The sequence below is a fragment of the Mustela putorius genome, unplaced genomic scaffold, assembly GCF_011764305.1.
Source record: "Mustela putorius furo isolate JIRA1106 unplaced genomic scaffold, ASM1176430v1.1 tig00003853_pilon_pilon_pilon, whole genome shotgun sequence".
Taxonomy (NCBI): domain Eukaryota; kingdom Metazoa; phylum Chordata; class Mammalia; order Carnivora; family Mustelidae; genus Mustela; species Mustela putorius.
This window is the reverse complement of record NW_025422005.1, coordinates 24,407,591-24,423,074: the sequence shown is the minus strand read 5'-3', so window position 1 is coordinate 24,423,074 and position 15,484 is coordinate 24,407,591. Positions and strand designations below refer to the sequence as shown.

The 15,484-nt window shown below is 56.4% G+C and overlaps 1 protein-coding gene across 4 annotated transcripts; it reads left to right on the top strand.

Annotated features, from left to right (window-relative positions):
• The first annotated feature begins 4,310 nt into the window (after positions 1–4,310).
• On the top strand, positions 4,311–13,976 carry FNDC5 (fibronectin type III domain containing 5). 4 transcript variants are annotated; one of them, XM_004740890.3, is made up of 6 exons: positions 4,311–4,406; positions 8,177–8,292; positions 8,796–8,994; positions 9,355–9,444; positions 11,446–11,579; positions 12,855–13,976. In XM_004740890.3, exons 1-6 carry the CDS (start codon positions 4,385–4,387, stop codon positions 13,044–13,046), a joined length of 753 nt encoding a protein of 250 aa, XP_004740947.1. In that variant the 5' UTR covers positions 4,311–4,384; the 3' UTR covers positions 13,047–13,976. The 4 variants fall into 4 exon arrangements, with proteins under 4 accessions (XP_004740947.1, XP_044920079.1, XP_044920080.1 ...); XM_045064144.1 differs by lacking the exon at positions 4,311–4,406 and adding an exon at positions 6,245–6,362; XM_045064145.1 differs by lacking the exon at positions 4,311–4,406 and adding an exon at positions 6,245–6,362 and having other exon boundaries at positions 12,635–12,997.
• The last annotated feature ends 1,508 nt before the right edge of the window (positions 13,977–15,484 follow it).

The following is a 15,484-nucleotide window of genomic DNA, read 5'->3' as shown; positions in this document are numbered from 1 at the left end:
ATGCACACGTGTGCACACCCACGCCCTCTGAGAGCACACACGCACACCTCTGCATATGGAGTCCCAGGCAGGCGCACTCACAAGGTGCCCGCTAACCGAGAAACACATCTGGACATGATCATAACTGACATCACCCACTCCCAGAGCCACCCTGGTTCCCTCAGGCATAAGGTGGGGCGGGAGGAAATGAGGCACTTCCACTTGATAATACCCACCGCTACATTTATAGATACTATGTGCCCGGGGCTGCATTTTCTTTTCCCCCTGTATAACATTTATACTCCCCACAATGCCACTCTGAGATAGGCACCCAGTAAGGAAACAGGCTCCCAGAGGTGGGGGTGCCAAGCCAGGGTTTGAGTCCAGGATTATCTGGCTCCTACCTCCCCCCAAGACCTGTTGGTGCCAGACCCATGAGGGCCTGCCTGGGACCAGGGTTCTTGGACTTGTGGCTCTGGGACATATGATTCCCTCTCCAGCCCCAGCCATTCTGGAGACCAGGGGTGGAGGAGGTGGTGAGGGAAGGTCCAAGGGACATCAGGGGCTTTCCTTCTGCCTACATCTCCCAGTCAGCAACAAGACCCACCGGGAATCTCTTGCTGGTGAAGCCCACTGAGTTCACTTGTAAGCTGCCCGAGCTTCCAGCAAAGGCAGGAATCCAGGTGCTGAGGTCCTGGCCCTAACTTTCACCCTAGGAAGTGAGGAATCCGGAGTTCAGAGGCCAGGCCAGCCAGATGACCCTGAGCAAGGAGTTGGGCAAGGGGGGGAGGGTCATTGTCCAGGAGGGAGATTTCAGCAAGAGGATACTCTGACAGTCCAAATGGGCTGCTGAAGGAGATGGTGAGCTCCCCATCACTGCAGGCATCCCAGATCTGTAGATGCTGCTGCTCCCTGCTTAGGAAACTGAAAATAAACAGTGACTGAGTCTTGCATCATTATCACATCATTGACTTTGTCATAGCCACCCCTGATTGGGTACCTTTTGCGTCAGGCACTTTAAGGTATGACTACCGCTACTGCTAATAAAAATAGCAGCCGCTATATATTCAGCGCTTATGTGGTTGCTCTTCACTGTCTCCTCCCAGAGACCTGAGAGGCGGGTGCTATTGTTAAGCCCACTTACAGATGAGGAAACTGAGGTTCAGAAAAGTCAGTGACGCGTGCACGGTGCAAGGACTTCAAGACCTACGTTCTGCCTGACTGCTGAGTCTCTGGTCTGCCCATCTGGCAGTTGGCCTCCTGGACCAGCGACCACCCCCTCTCCCTCAACCCCCCTACCCCCTGTGCCCAGTCAAGGCCAGGCATTCCTGGAGCCTTTCCTATTCTGGGCAACTTGGCTTCACTATGGCCACGGAGGCGCCCTCTGCTGGCCATTCCTGGCTCTGCAGAACCATGTTCCTTTGAGGTCAAGGGAGGCCCTCTAGTACCTGGGATGTGAGAGGTGGGCAGGCCATCCAGCCTTGGCCCCTGACTTCAATTAGCAACAATCGCGCCCCGGATAAACTTTATTGGCTACGATGCTGCCACTGCGCAAAGTTGGCCCCTGACTTCAGATGGTGGTACCTGACGTCACCCAGCTGATCAAGGTTGAGCTGAGGTTGGAGTCTTAGGGCCATCTGATTCCCAGGCTCTTGTCCTTCCGCCCCTCCCTGGTAGGAAGGAGGTTTTACTCCAGCTGCCTTCACTTCCTGCTGCAGCCCTCTCCACATCTGGGCTTATAACCAGGTCCTCTGGCCCCATTGCTCTTGAAGGATCTCGAGGAACCCTAGTTTGTAGCTAAGAATCTGTCTACAAGAGTACGATGGGCCCCGGGGTTTGAGGCAATTTGAGGCATGGAGCTATCTATCATTGACCAACTGTGTGAGGTTGAGCAAGATTCTTAACCTCTCTGGGTGCTGTCCAATGGAAGTCGGTTCCTTTGTAGATTCTGAAAAACTGAAGAGATACAAGGAGGTCTCTTCTGCCCAATCAGAAAGCCTCTACTGGACCCCGACAGCACACCAGCTCACATCACCCCACCCAGCCATTCCAGACCCAGCACTCCAGCTTTTTCATAGCCCCTGGGAGTCCTGGAAGGGATTTTACTTAGTCATTAGCTCACTGTTTATCACCTGCCTCTCCCACTGGAATGTAAAATCCAGGAGGGCAGGAATTTCATCAGCTTGGTTGGGGCTATGTCCCCAGGACTTGTGGCATCAATAAAGCCCTCCGTAGTCCAACTTCTCTTGCAGTCTGGAACAGCCTTTCAAATCCACGGCTGTTTTTCCTGCTCTCATCATCTCAGCCCAGAGCTTGCAGCAACCCCTCCCACCCCTCCCTGCCATCCTCCTCTGACTCCCCTTCCTAGCCCCTCTCCTGCCAAAGATTCCTTTTTCCCTCTGCCCCTTTCCCCTCCTATGACTAATTCCAACCTGACTCTCAGTACTAGTTAAGCTCAGGCATCACCTCCTCCCAGAAGGCCTCCCTGCTTTCCTTTTAAATTAATGCTCCCTTCTGACCTCTTTGGATCCCTGGTGCCTCCAGGTCCAGAGGGTCGTTTCTCTCTGTTTTAAACATATCTCTCTTCTCTACCATGGGAACTCTTCAGGAGCTGGGACTGAGTTTGTTCATCACTATGTCTTCAGTACCCAGGCACTCAGGAAATCTTGAGCTGGGCTGGTGTCATCAGTGCCATGATGGAGACTTCGGGGATTGGACAGGTCAGACCAGTGTCTCCCAGGGCAAGCCACTTTCTCACTTGGAGCCTCAGTTTCCTCATCTATAAAATGGGTATAACAATCCTGACTCCTCAGCCGCTTCTCTCAAGTATGTAATGTGCCAGCACATGGAGAACATTTGATGAGGGGTAGTGGTGTAGTCTTGGGCTGGTCTTAGTCTCTGCCTCTGTATATGTGCTGCCGAAGCGAGCACTTAGTCTCTGCCTCTGTAAACCGCAAGCCCCCACATGCCCTACAGGAAAGGAAAATGCATATTTTTTTAGTGAATCCTGGGTCAGGATCCCCGCCCGAAGGAACCCCCCAGAGGTGAGGGGAGGAGGTAGGCAGGCAGCCTGGGTTAAACGTGGTAGTTCACTAGCTGTGTGATCCAGGGCAAGTTCTCACATCTCTCTGAATCTCAGCTTCCTGATCTGGAATGGGAGCTAATAACACGTGCCAGCCTAAGACTCCGAATAACAGGGATAAAAAGTCAAGTTCTTGGTAGGTGCTTGATTATTTATATACCCAAAGCATTCTCCTGCCCTTCTCATTCTTCCTGTGACTGGGGGTGTGTGTATCTAGGGAATTCCTTAGACAGGGCCACGAGGATCTAGGCTATGAAGGGGAGCCTTCCCATTCTAAATGGTTGCCTGGGGTCTGGCCTGGGCACCTGCAGCCTGAGTGAGGTACTGGGACTCTGGGTAGGTCTGGGCACTCCAGCCGGCCCCCTAGGAGATGTCTGTGGAGTCATCCAAAGAGAAACCAGTGCAGCCTGGGACGACAGAGGTCCATCGCTCAATCCCTGCCTAGATCCTCACTCACGCATTTATTCATTCTCCCGCTGCCGCCGTATTTCCAGAATGTTGCAAGAAGCCGGGTACATAATAGGTGCTCAATAGATATATGTCGGAAGAGCAAATTTATTCCATATATTCAACACACATTTATTGAGTGCCTACTGCTTGTAGCCCTGTGCTAAGAGCTGGTGTACAAATGGTGCCCACACAGCAACGGGTCCTGAAGTCCTCCCGAGATCATCAGGGGCTCCAAATCCTCCCAACTCTAACGGCCTCCTAACCAGCTTCCACTGATTGCCGGAGGACTCCAGGCATCAAAGGCTTTCCCCAGAATTGTGGTCATGCCCAAGCACCCCGTGCATCCTGGGGCCCGGGAAGGTTGCACCCCCACAGGCACGACTCTTCGAATCCTCCTTGTCTTTCACTACCCTCCTCCAACCACTATCCCCCTCCCTCTCAAAGCCTTAGACGCTGCCATCACCCCACCCCCAGTGCCCTACATCTACCCGGGATTATACCCGGAGAGGCCAGCAGGTGGCGCCCCCTTTCCCCCGCGCTAGACTGGCCTCCAGACCCCACCAGGACCCTCTCTCTTCTCTCTTTTGTCCCCTGGCGGGGACAGGAGTAGACTCTGTGACCTCTAACTGACCCCTCTCCTGCCTGCTGGCTCCTGCGATGAGGCCTGAGGAGGCTCCAGCTGCTCCTGCAGGCCCCGGGATGTCTTTTCCTGCCTGCTGGGGTTGGGGGGGGGGGTCCCTAAGGGCCAAGCTGCAGCTGGTGGGGCGGGGCCGGGCGGGGTGGGGCTGAAGGCAGCTGCCGGGTGAAGAGAGAGACAGGAGAGAGAAGTGCTTTGGTTCCTTGGCTCCGGCCCCAAAGAGGTGGTGGTCCCAAATGAGCCTCACCCCAGCACAAGGTATGTGGCTGGGGAAGCCGATGGGGCTGGGGGTTTCAGCCCGCGGAGCAGAACAGGCCTGGCCATACGGAAGGGCTTTCAGTAAGAACTCCAAAGCCCCCTCCCATCCTAACCTTTCCAAGGTGACCCATAAAACTTGGAGGGGGGCGATCAATGCAGGGAGTCCTGGAGTGGGCATTGGGAGAGGAGGGCTCCACGGCTGCTCCTGAACCCCTGTGTGAATTTCGGGGAGTTCTTTCCATCTCTGAACCTCGGTTTATCAATCTCAAATGTGTGCAAGCGAGATCTGGAGGACATTCTGTGGGATATCTTTGCAAAGTTGTCCCTTTTCAAAAAGGATTAGCCCTTCCAGGAGCTTCTGGAAGACCAAAAGGCCCTTAAAGACCCAAAGGAATGTCCCCTAGTGATGTGATGGAATTTCAGATTGGGGGGAGGGGCTTATTTGGAGATGTGGGGGCCTCTCCTTGCGGGGGTGGGGGGGGGTGGGGGGAGGCTGGGGCCCTGGTCTGTGCCTCCCTGGGCATGGCATCCTCGTTTCTCTGACTGGGACTCAGGGTGGAGAGTGCCACAAGGTCGGGGGCTGCCTTTGGCCGCTGCTGTTGTGGAGGTCCCCTCGTTAGGGAGAGGGTGGCAGGTACAGGGAAAGGGCAGCTCTGTGCCTCTTCAAGAACAGAAAACGGGTGGGTGGAGCAGAAGAGTGTGTGAGATGAGGTAGGGACAGCAGTAGGCATATGGTGGCCCCAAGGTAGTGCGGAAGGAACCATTCCTGCCCTTTATTGGCTTTGGTGATCGTTAGCTCCTCCCCAGCTGGTGGCACTCAGGGCAGCCAGAAGGGTGAGGGAGGGGGTCCCCGAGCCACTCTTCCCTCACCCCTCTTGGGAAGAGATTGTTCCAGCTTGTTCTCTGGCAGGGGAGCAGCTGGCACAGGCAAGTTCTAGGATCTCAGGCATGGTGGGGTGGGTGAGTTCACTCTGGGTGGGGAGACAATGGAGTCAAGCACACGCGTGGGAGTCAGATCAGCCTGTGTTCAAATCCTGGCTCTGCTGTGGGTCCTTGGGCAAGTCAAGTGACCTCTCCGAGCTGCAGTCTCCTGTGTGAAACGGGGGGTCACAAAGCACCTCCTAAGCGGTTCGGGGAGAAGCGGCACGATGCAAGTCAAGCTATTGGCACAACGTTTGGCACCTAGTGGGTGCGGGTTGTTATTCTCATGGAGACAAAAGTAGAGGCCCAAGGAAGGGGAAGGACCGGCGGGGGTCACAGAGCTAGGTTTCCAGTGAGTCTGAGCACCCTCTTCCCGGCCGCACTTACTGTATACACCCCTGCACTTACTCGGCACTCCAGTCTCGCTCCCATCCCCCGCTGTGACACTCCCCTCTGCTCACGTCTGTCCCGGGCCCGGAAAGGCCTCGGGTGTGGGGTGGGTAGGGGGTGAGGACCCCCAGGCCGAGGGAGGACGGTGGGGAACGGGGGACACCGATACGTGTCTGGGGGCGCGCGTCCTCCCTCTCCCAGGGGAAGGGCAGGGCTGGGGCCGGGTCGGGGACGGGTGATGGCGGGGGACTGGGGCGGCCGGCGGGCCGGGAGGGGGCGGGCGTGGGGGGCGCCCTCCGCCCTCACCCCGCCCCGCGCCTCTCCCCGCAGCGGGGGCGCCCCGCCCCCCGGGCGCCCGACGTGGACGCGGCCGCCGCCGCCACCGCCGCCGCCGCCGCCGCTGCCGCCGCGCGGGAGTCGCTGTCCGCGGAGCCGACATGCAGGCGGCGCGGGGCGGCGCGGGGCGGCCGGGCCGGGCGGGCAGCGGGCGGGAGCGCCAGCGCCAGCGGCCGCCGGGCGCGGGAGCCGCGTCCCCCTGCGCCGCCCCGGGCCGGCCGGCCAGAGGAGCCGCCATGCGCCCCGGGCCGCCCCGCGCCGCTCTCCGCCTGTGGCTGGGCTGCTTCTGCCTCGCGCTGGTGCAGGCGGGTAAGGGGGCCCGGGTTGGGGGGCTCGGCGCGGGGCAGGCGGGCGGGCGGGCGGGAGTCCTCGGGCCCCCTTCCTGCTCCCCGCCCCCCAACCTGGCCCCGGCCTCTCCCCCACCTCTGGACTCCCAGGCCTGTCCTCCAGCTCCCGATCCCCGGCCGGCCACCCCAGCCTTGGGGTCTAGGGTCTTGCGATCCCTTAGTCCCGTCATCCCCTGGCCCTGACCGGAGGCCTTTGCCTCAGGTGACTGAGCTGAACTCCCTTCTCTGGCCTGGGGAGCAGCTGAGGACACCAGTCCCCCCCCACCTTGGGCCTCCCTCCCTGTCCTCAAAGCCCTGCAGGAGAACTCTGCGGGTCAGAGCAGGATGGGGTCCTGGTTTGCGTGAGCAAGTGTGAGGGGGATGGGGACAGGCATCCTAGGACTGGGGTGGGTGGGGTGGACCCCTGAGCCTGCTGCAGTCAGGGTCAGGCCTGCCCCGAGAACCGGCCTCATTCTCACCCAGCCCAGCCTCTCCTGAGACTCTGTTTCTGTCCCTTTAGCTTCTGGCGCCTCTCTCATGGCTCCCTCTACCCATCTCTCTGTGGCTCAGTGCTTTCTGTCTCTCTCTCTCGGCTTCCTCTCTATGTCTGTCTCTGATAGCCCACTTGTCTGTTTTCTGGTTCTGTGTCTGCCGCCACCTGTCTGTGTCCCTCTGTCTCTGTCTCCACAGATGGCTTTGTCACCCCAGGCCCAGCCCCTGGGGCCTCAGGTCCACTCTCGTATGGGCCAAAGGGTGCTGCTCAGAGCTAGGTCTTCCCCTGACCGCACTCGCCTGTTGGGAGACTTAGATACACACTGTGTGACTCCAGGGCCCCTCTCCTAGAGAGGTTCTTCCGGCCCTGACCTCCACCATCCCTGTCACCCTCCCTCTACTCCTTTCTCGACTGACTCTTTCAATCCTCTTCCCAAGTCAAGACCCTGCCTACCCTACGTACTCCTGCCTCTCCCCTGGGAGAACCTGCTCTGAGTGACCCCATCTTCCCCTATCACCTCCCCACCTGCCTCTCGGGGCTGGCAGAGTATGGAGATGCAGCTCGCATAGACCCCTCCCCAGGCTGCATTCTGTCTGCCTCACTGGGATACCAGGGATTCTTCTCTTGATCCTCACTCTGAACCCAGGGCTCACCCTAGCCTGGTTCTTCTTTTTTTTTTTTTTTTTAATTTTTTTTAAAGATTTTATTTATTTATTTGACAGAGAGAAATCACAAGTAGATGGAGAGGCAGGCAGAGAGAGAGAGAGAGAGGGAAGCAGGCTCCCTGCCAAGCAGAGAGCCTGATGTGGGACTCGATCCCAGGACCCTGAGATCATGACCTGAGCCGAAGGCAGCGGCTTAACCCACTGAGCCACCCAGGCGCCCCTAGCCTGGTTCTTCTTGACCTCTGGGTCTTTCTCCTTCCCTCAAGGTCACTCACCTGACAGTGTGGTATTATATAAAGAGCACTAGACTGGGAGTCCTTTTGACTGCTTTTCATCAGGCTGACTTTCAGCACCTGCAACCTTGGCCCCCACCATCCCCCCGCTCTGTGCCTGTCCCACCCCTTCCCACCCTTCCATTCGCTTGGACCCCTGATAGGGCCAGTGAGACCAGTGGAGGCTCCCACCCTGGATACGAGGAGCCTGGGGCCTCTTGGTCCTCACTGTTCAGGCACTAATGAACTGAGGCTCGTGTGCCAACCTCTGCCACTCTGTGGCCTTCCCCAGGTCCCCACTTAGGAGACCGTGGGCCTGGGCCTCCCAGGAGGAGGTGCTCAGGCTCAGGTGCCTTCCCACCCCCAGACAGCCCCTCGGCCCCCGTGAATGTCACTGTCAGGCACCTCAAGGCCAACTCTGCAGTGGTGAGCTGGGACGTCCTGGAGGATGAGGTCGTCATTGGATTTGCCATCTCTCAGCAGGTAACCCTTGAGGGACTGGGAGGGAAGGACACATCCAGACAGTAGCAGGGGATGGGGAGGCGGGTGTGCAGAAATGGAAAGGAAAAAGAAATAAAGGAGCAAGAGAAGACAGGCAGAAGAATTGCACATGTGGCTTGGAATGGGGACCCCAGCGGGAAATGGATTGGTGAGGCAGGTTCTGGGGCCTTTGACTGGAAACTGGGCACCGAAAGTCCGGTTTTGATCTCACGCAGACCTGAGTGTGGGACCCAGTGCAAGTTCTCACTGGAGAGACGGCCTTAGGCAGCTTTTCTAAGTTTTCTGCACCCGCACCGTCTCCCTCTCTGTCAAACGGATCTAGCAGTGGTCCTAGCCGCCTGCAGAGACGAGGGGTGTGTGGAAACTCCTGTGCGGAAGGCTTTAGCTCCATAGTCAGCTGAGCCCTGGGCGCCGCCAGGAGGGGGGGCCCAGTGGGGTTGGTGGCCGGGCGCCACCGACAGCGGGCCTGGCACTTGCCTTGGCAGAAGAAGGACGTGCGGATGCTACGCTTCATTCAGGAAGTGAACACCACCACCCGCTCATGCGCCCTCTGGGACCTGGAGGAGGACACCGAGTACATTGTGCACGTGCAGGCCATCTCCATTCAGGGCCAGAGTCCGGCCAGCGAGCCCGTGCTCTTCAAGACCCCACGCGAGGCAGAGAAGATGGCATCCAAGAACAAAGGCAGGCCCCGGCCCTGCTGGGGGGGCTGGCTGGGGTGAGGGGTGGTCAGGGGCAGAGCAGTGGGTGGCTTGAGGAAAGCAGCAGCCTCCGCCACCTCCCAGGACCCCCGACCCCTGGCGCCTACTAAAGCAGTACCTGAGAGAGAGGAGGTCACCCTAGTGTCCGACCGTGAGGGTATCAGCTTCCAGCTTTGGGTCAAGCCCTGTTGCCGCCGCTGCAAGTAGCCATCAGCATGTACTAGAATCTCTTGTTAGGTGTCCAGGCACCTATAGAGATAAGCGCTTAAGATCCTGGGCCCGGCCCTAGAACAGGGGCTGGGGACGAAAAGAGCCTCGGGCCAGTGTCTCTCTCTCCCCACAGATGAGGTGACCATGAAGGAGATGGGGAGCAGCCAACAGCTGCGGACCGGCGAGGTGCTCATCATCGTCGTGGTCCTGTTCATGTGGGCTGGTGAGTGCCTCCCGTCCATGCCTCACTTGGCCTCTGCGGAACGGAAGTCCCAGGCCAGGCCCCTTCTCTCCCAGAAGCAGAGGCAGCTGAGATGTGATGGAAGTCTCGAAGTCCTGCTCTGGGGACCAGATGGGACCCATTCGCTGGCTTACCTCTCCGGAGAAGCTTAGCGGATTGCGAGCTAGCTGCCGTGGAGGACAGGTTGTTTGAGCATTTGCCCTTCCCTCCCTTGGGAGTAGTTCGGGCTCCTGGGGCGGACACACCCGAAGCCCCTTTGCCTTCCGGCCATGGCTGTGGCAGCCATGCCTCCTTCTGGGGTGTCGGGCCTCCAGGGGCTCAGGGTTGGGACAGCCTCATAACCTACTCCTCCTAGCCGGGTCCTGAGTCCGCCTCCTTAGGATCTCCCTAGTCCATCCGTGAGCGTGGCACTGCTTGTCTCTCCCTGTGGCTCCTCTTAGATGAGGTCATTGGGCTCATGTCTCTCCCTTTTGCCACTTGTCTGTGAGCTACCCGAGGATAAAGAACACATTTCATCTCAGTTCTTAACTCAACCAGCATTTTCTGAAGGGCCACTCCGTTCCAGATAATAGTACTAGTCACGACTAAGCCCGGGGCTTGCAGAAACTGGGCCTGGGAGAAGCCAAGTCCCTACTTGACTATAATTCAGTGTGATGAGTGCCTCCTATGTGCGCAGGGGAGAGGGATTTAATTCTAGGGCTAGCAGGAGAAATTAGGAAAAACACAGAAAGGAGGAAAAATGGGGATTGAGCTTTGAAGGATGAATAGGAGCTTACCAGGCAGCCAAAAATAAGGAACAGGTTTCTATTGACACGGTGTATAAGAAACAAATTCAGTTCAGTCTGACTCAGCGGAGCTGTGGACGGAGAGAAAGTAGAAAGGGGACAGTCAAGGATGGCGAGTCTCTAAAGTTGGCTGGAGTCCGTTTTGAGAGACTTGAACACCATGCCAAAGCTGTCTTAGCATGGCGGTTGAAGGACAGCCTGTATTGTAGAAGCATTTGGAAAAAACGTTCTGTAGGCACATTGAAAAACAGGCACCTGTAGAAAAAGAAAAAAGGTAAAAAAAACCAAAGGATTGTACAAAAGAGGTTTGTGGTGCGTTATCATTTATATCATTATAAATATATAATTATATAATGATATAGAATTATAAAATATATAATTCTATATCATTATATATCATTATAAATACATAGTATTAATACAATCGTAACAATATAAACATGGTGGACTAACCCAAGACTGTGATACGCTTCTGTTAGGATGACGGGAAAGGAAGTTGGGGGAGATGTTAGCCTGTATCTACCGTGGTGGAAAAGTCAAAAGACAGGACCTAAAACATGTAGATCAGGAAAGAGCACTATACATAAAGCAGAGGTAAAATGGAGACGACTCCTAGAGGCATTGGAGCTGGCTTCCTTCATCGCATTTGACTTTCAAGAACTATCACGCTCCCATGTTAGTAGCTTGCTAACCGTGAGCATTTAGCAGAGTGCAGACCCTGGAGTGCACATACGGGCCCCCCCACTGTGGGACTTCAAGTAGGTTCCTGGGCTCTCTGCATCGGTGTCCTCACTGGTAGCCCGGTGACGGTAACGAGAGGCGCCCTCCTGGCGCTCCTCGGGCTCGGCAGCATCAGCCGTGACCGTGCCCGGGCTCAGCGGATGTTACTGTGTCTATTCCGCTAACTGGAACGGAGAGCTGTCAGGGGTGTAGCGAAGGAAAGGGGGAGATGGATCAGATGTGCGTCGTGGGAAGCTCAACCCAGCAGCAGCGAAAGCGATGGCTGCTGGGGGAATAGGGAGACACAGGAGCCAGAGGCGGGCCGTTGCAGCGGTGCAGGACAGAGGCCATCTGGAGCTCAGTGTCTACCAGGTGCTCAGAAGGTGCCAGCAGGAATGAAGGAGGTGGCCGGGATTGGAGCTCTGGCCTCTCACTGCTCTCCCTGTCCCCCCACCCCCACCCTGCCATCATCCCCCAGGCGTCATTGCCCTCTTCTGCCGCCAGTATGACATTATCAAGGACAATGAACCCAATAACAACAAGGAGAAAACCAAGAGCGCGTCAGAAACCAGCACACCAGAGCACCAAGGGGGAGGTCTCCTCCGCAGCAAGGTGAGGGCAGATCTTGGGCCGGGTGGGCGGCCCTGGGGCTGCAGCAGGGGACAGCTCAGCACCAGGAGCGGCTGCAGCTGGGCAGAGCCGAGCTCGGCCACTGCCGCTGTGACATAGGGACACTGCACGTGGATTTTGGACCTTTTCCTTTTGCCGGGTACCGGGGCCAGGGTGGTTAACAAAATGCAGTGCGTGGGGAGGGTGGAATGCTTGGTTGGTGTGGGACAGTATGAATAGGGGGTTCTGGGCTCATTTCTGCCCCTGCCGTGTTGCGTGACCTTGAGCAGGTGCCTCACTTTCATTTCCTCTTCTGCAAAACAGATATGAGAACCTTGTCAGTGCTTGCTCTGAGCCGCTCGGAAGAAACGCTAGAAAAGTGGGAGGATCTCATGGTTCTGACGATGATTAGCCAACAAACAAACATCTGGCCCTCTCCACATTTCCTCCTCCTTCCATCTCCTCACACCCCCTGGCTTACTGTCCCCTCTCTTGGCTTCTTTCTGGCGCATTTTCCTGAAGCCTCTTAGTAACCCCCATCTCCAGAAGCACGTCGACAGTCAGGGGCCGAGGCCGCGCTCAGAGGCAGGTCTACAGGATGGGAGAGAAGCAGCCAGCGGGATGGCTCTGCTGGGGGTGAAACCGGGGGCCAGGGGGGTCGAGGGCCCGGCACCCAGTCTTGGCCGCTGAGTGAGGCCGAAGGCTGGGTTTGAGAAGGCAGAGAGACGAGACACGCAGACAGGGCTACTCCCTTCCTTCCACGTGGGACGAAAGCCTGGCTTTTTAGGTGGCAGCCCTTCCTTCTTGTGTCCTCCCCTTACTTCCAACTTTGCAAGAAGTCTATTCGATTAGCCCTGGCTGCTTCTCTCATTTTTTTCCTCCCAGTTTCCCAACAAGCCCTCAGTGAGCATCACTGAAGCATGACTGCCTGTCTGCAGGGAGAAGGATTTCATTTTTCTTCTCTGCTGGTCTCCAGGTCCATGGGCACAGGGACAGGGAGGACTGCGGTGGGGGGGAGGCCCAGCTAGCTGCACTGTTCTCCCTCTTCCCCATACTAGTCTTGGTGAAGGAGGCTGAACTACAAACCCAAATTCTGCAAAAAATAAACAAGCCACAAAACTAAAAGGCCTGGCCCCATTCTGGAAAAGGCAAAGCTGCATGAGACACAGCCTTCTTTCTGCCTCCTCGCCTCTCCTGGACTGGCTTCCTCTTCAAGAAAATGCACAAAGCTCCTGGGAGATGATAAGCACCTAGACTGACTCCAGCTGTGTCTTTCAGACCGAGAGCCATCGCAGAAGCCATGGGGCAGGGTCATGGCTGCCAGCAAGCTTTCTCTGGATCCAGCCATCACGGACTTGTTTGTGGTGCGATGCACAACTCGGCGAGTGTGTGAGATGTTCTATTTTGTCTCTTTTGGAAAACATGACTGAAGGGCTTCACTCCAGAGGGCAAAGGAATGCTCCAAGCTGATTGCCTGCAGCCTCCATCTTCTTTGGCCCTTATTCGACTGTTAAGACGAAGTGGGAAAGAGACCTGGGAGCAGTTACTGGCCCCATTTCTTAAGGATGAGTCTCTTGGAGTTGGAACAATGCTGGGTTATGCAACTGAAAAGGTATGTCCATGTGGGACATCCTGGGGGCTACTGAGTCACCTGCTCTGGAGTGGAAGGTGCTGGAAGACAGGCCTGAGCCATCACCGTGGAAATCAGAGCAGCCCTGGCCTCTGGGGTCTCCGTATCTTGCCATCTCATCCAGGGTTCTGGGAAAGCTACCCAGGGTCCTCATGTCCTTCCCTAGAGCCTGAGTGGTGTGAGGTGTCCAGTCTCTCTCTCCACTGCCCCTTTCTGGTAAACAAAACAAAACAAAACAAAATGGTGCTTGATAAGGGAAGGCAGACTCTTCCCTCGGACTGACAAGTGATGGCTGCTGAACGCCTGCATGGGAAGAGCTGGACCTCTGTGTCTTCCGTTGGTGGCTAAGGACAGGCGTGTGGGAGGACTGCGCCTAGCACAAGCCTGGCACACAGTAGGTGCTCAGGGAATACCTGTTGAACTGAATGTTAAGAGCAGTGGCCCCCAGCCAGAGAGCTGAAAGCCATCACCCAATGACCGCCCCTTCCTTCCGGTCTACAAGAGCTCTCCCGGCTAGGTCAGCCACCACTCTATTTGGCCCCGACGTGGCAGCACAGGGAGGGAGGAGAGACAAGGAAAAAGGCAGATGTCAGCAATACTAAGGGCTTCCTCATGGAAGGGCATGAGGCTCCACTCATTGTCTTGTGACTTCCATCCCTGCTGAATGGGGCTGCAAGGCCAAGGCTCCTTAGTGGAGAGGTCCTTACCTCTGATCCAGTTAGAGCAATAACCTCTTTTTAAATGTAAAATAAAAGACAAATGAAAAGGCACATCCTTGTCTTCTGGTAAATGCCCAAATGTTGCCCTCTTTTTCTGGCAATTGGCAGCAAGTCAGGATGTGTGGAGGAGGGAGTCAGTTCTCTCTCCATTTTGGCCTGCAGCTTCTTAGGGACATGCCTGCCAGCCAAGCTGGAGCTGGAAGGGAAATCTCGAACAGATGGGGGTGCACGTGTAGGAGGAGAAAATAGCTTCTCCATCGTCCTATTACCGAGGCCCCCAAATCCAAGCTCAGGCTGCCTCGCTGCACAGGTACGCGGGCTGGTGCTCAGTTTTTAGAACGAAGGGTTTTCCCCTCTGGGTGGGGCTGGGTGTTTTCCCTGACCAAAGGAATGCAGTTTTGGTTTCTCCCCAGGGTGAGGAAGGAAGGGAAGAGATCTGCAGAAGCTGCTGGCGGCAGCTCAGTAGTCCCAGCATGCTGTTTGGGGCGGTTAAAGGAACATCATCATTCGGATCCCAACAGCAGGCTGAAAGGTAGAGTGATGAGGTCATTAGCCAATGAGCAAACGAATAAATGGGACACCTCGAACACTCCTGCCCAGAGCCAGCAAGAGCTGGAGAGGAGAGGTCAGGTGAGGGGGACTTAGGGTGGACTCTTCTGGAGGGTTTCGAGAGGAGGAAAGCCAAGTCTTAAAGGCTGGGTGGGAAAGGGGAAATCTATTGGCACCCAGAACTCTTAAACCACACCCGAGAAAGGTACTTGGCCAGGCCCCCTGTCTTGTGTGCCTGTCTAGTGCCATGTGGCGGAGAAGCCCCTAAGTCTACGCCAGGTCCAGAGACAGCTGTGGGGGGCCAGGGATTTACCAGGGTCTCTAGCACCTCCGCTGAGGGCCCGAGGGAGACGGGAGAGGAGTGAACACTTCTGGTTTAGATAAACCCCATTCACTGTGGTTACCTCCCTAAAACCCCAAGTTCTACAACGGAGCTTTTCTTGGACCAGCTGTCATGCAGAGAACCCTATAGCTAGGACTTGGAATGGGGGCCCCTCTTCACCACCTAGACCCGCAGATTCCTCACAGCTTGGGATGGGTGTAGGCAAGTTCTTGGGAGACTGAGAGGCCTGACCTGCAGGCCACGCATGGCCAGACGAGAGGCAAGGCCTGCCTTGTCACCGAGTAACCCCTCGGGCCAGCTACTTCTCTGGGGGGTGCTCCTTGTGAAGAACAGGATTCCAGAGCCCAGCTACCACCTGGAGTAGGAACCAGGGGGTTTCCTCCTTGGGAACAAGAGGGAAGCCTCAGGGTCTGGCAGAGGAAAAAGGGTGGTGGTTCCGTGTGGCAGGAGTCCTTTCCTCTTTCTGATCCTGTCCATTCAACCCAGGCTTTTCAGGGTGGCCTCATCTGTAATCCACTTTGAAGATCTCAAATTCAGCTCTCTACAAAAATACGTCCTATCATACCAGTGCAATCATGTGACATTTCAGACTGCTGTGTTCCTTCTCACCCTCTTTAAACCGATTTGAGTTTTTGGATTTTGCTTTTAAGTGGTCTCCAAGAATGAA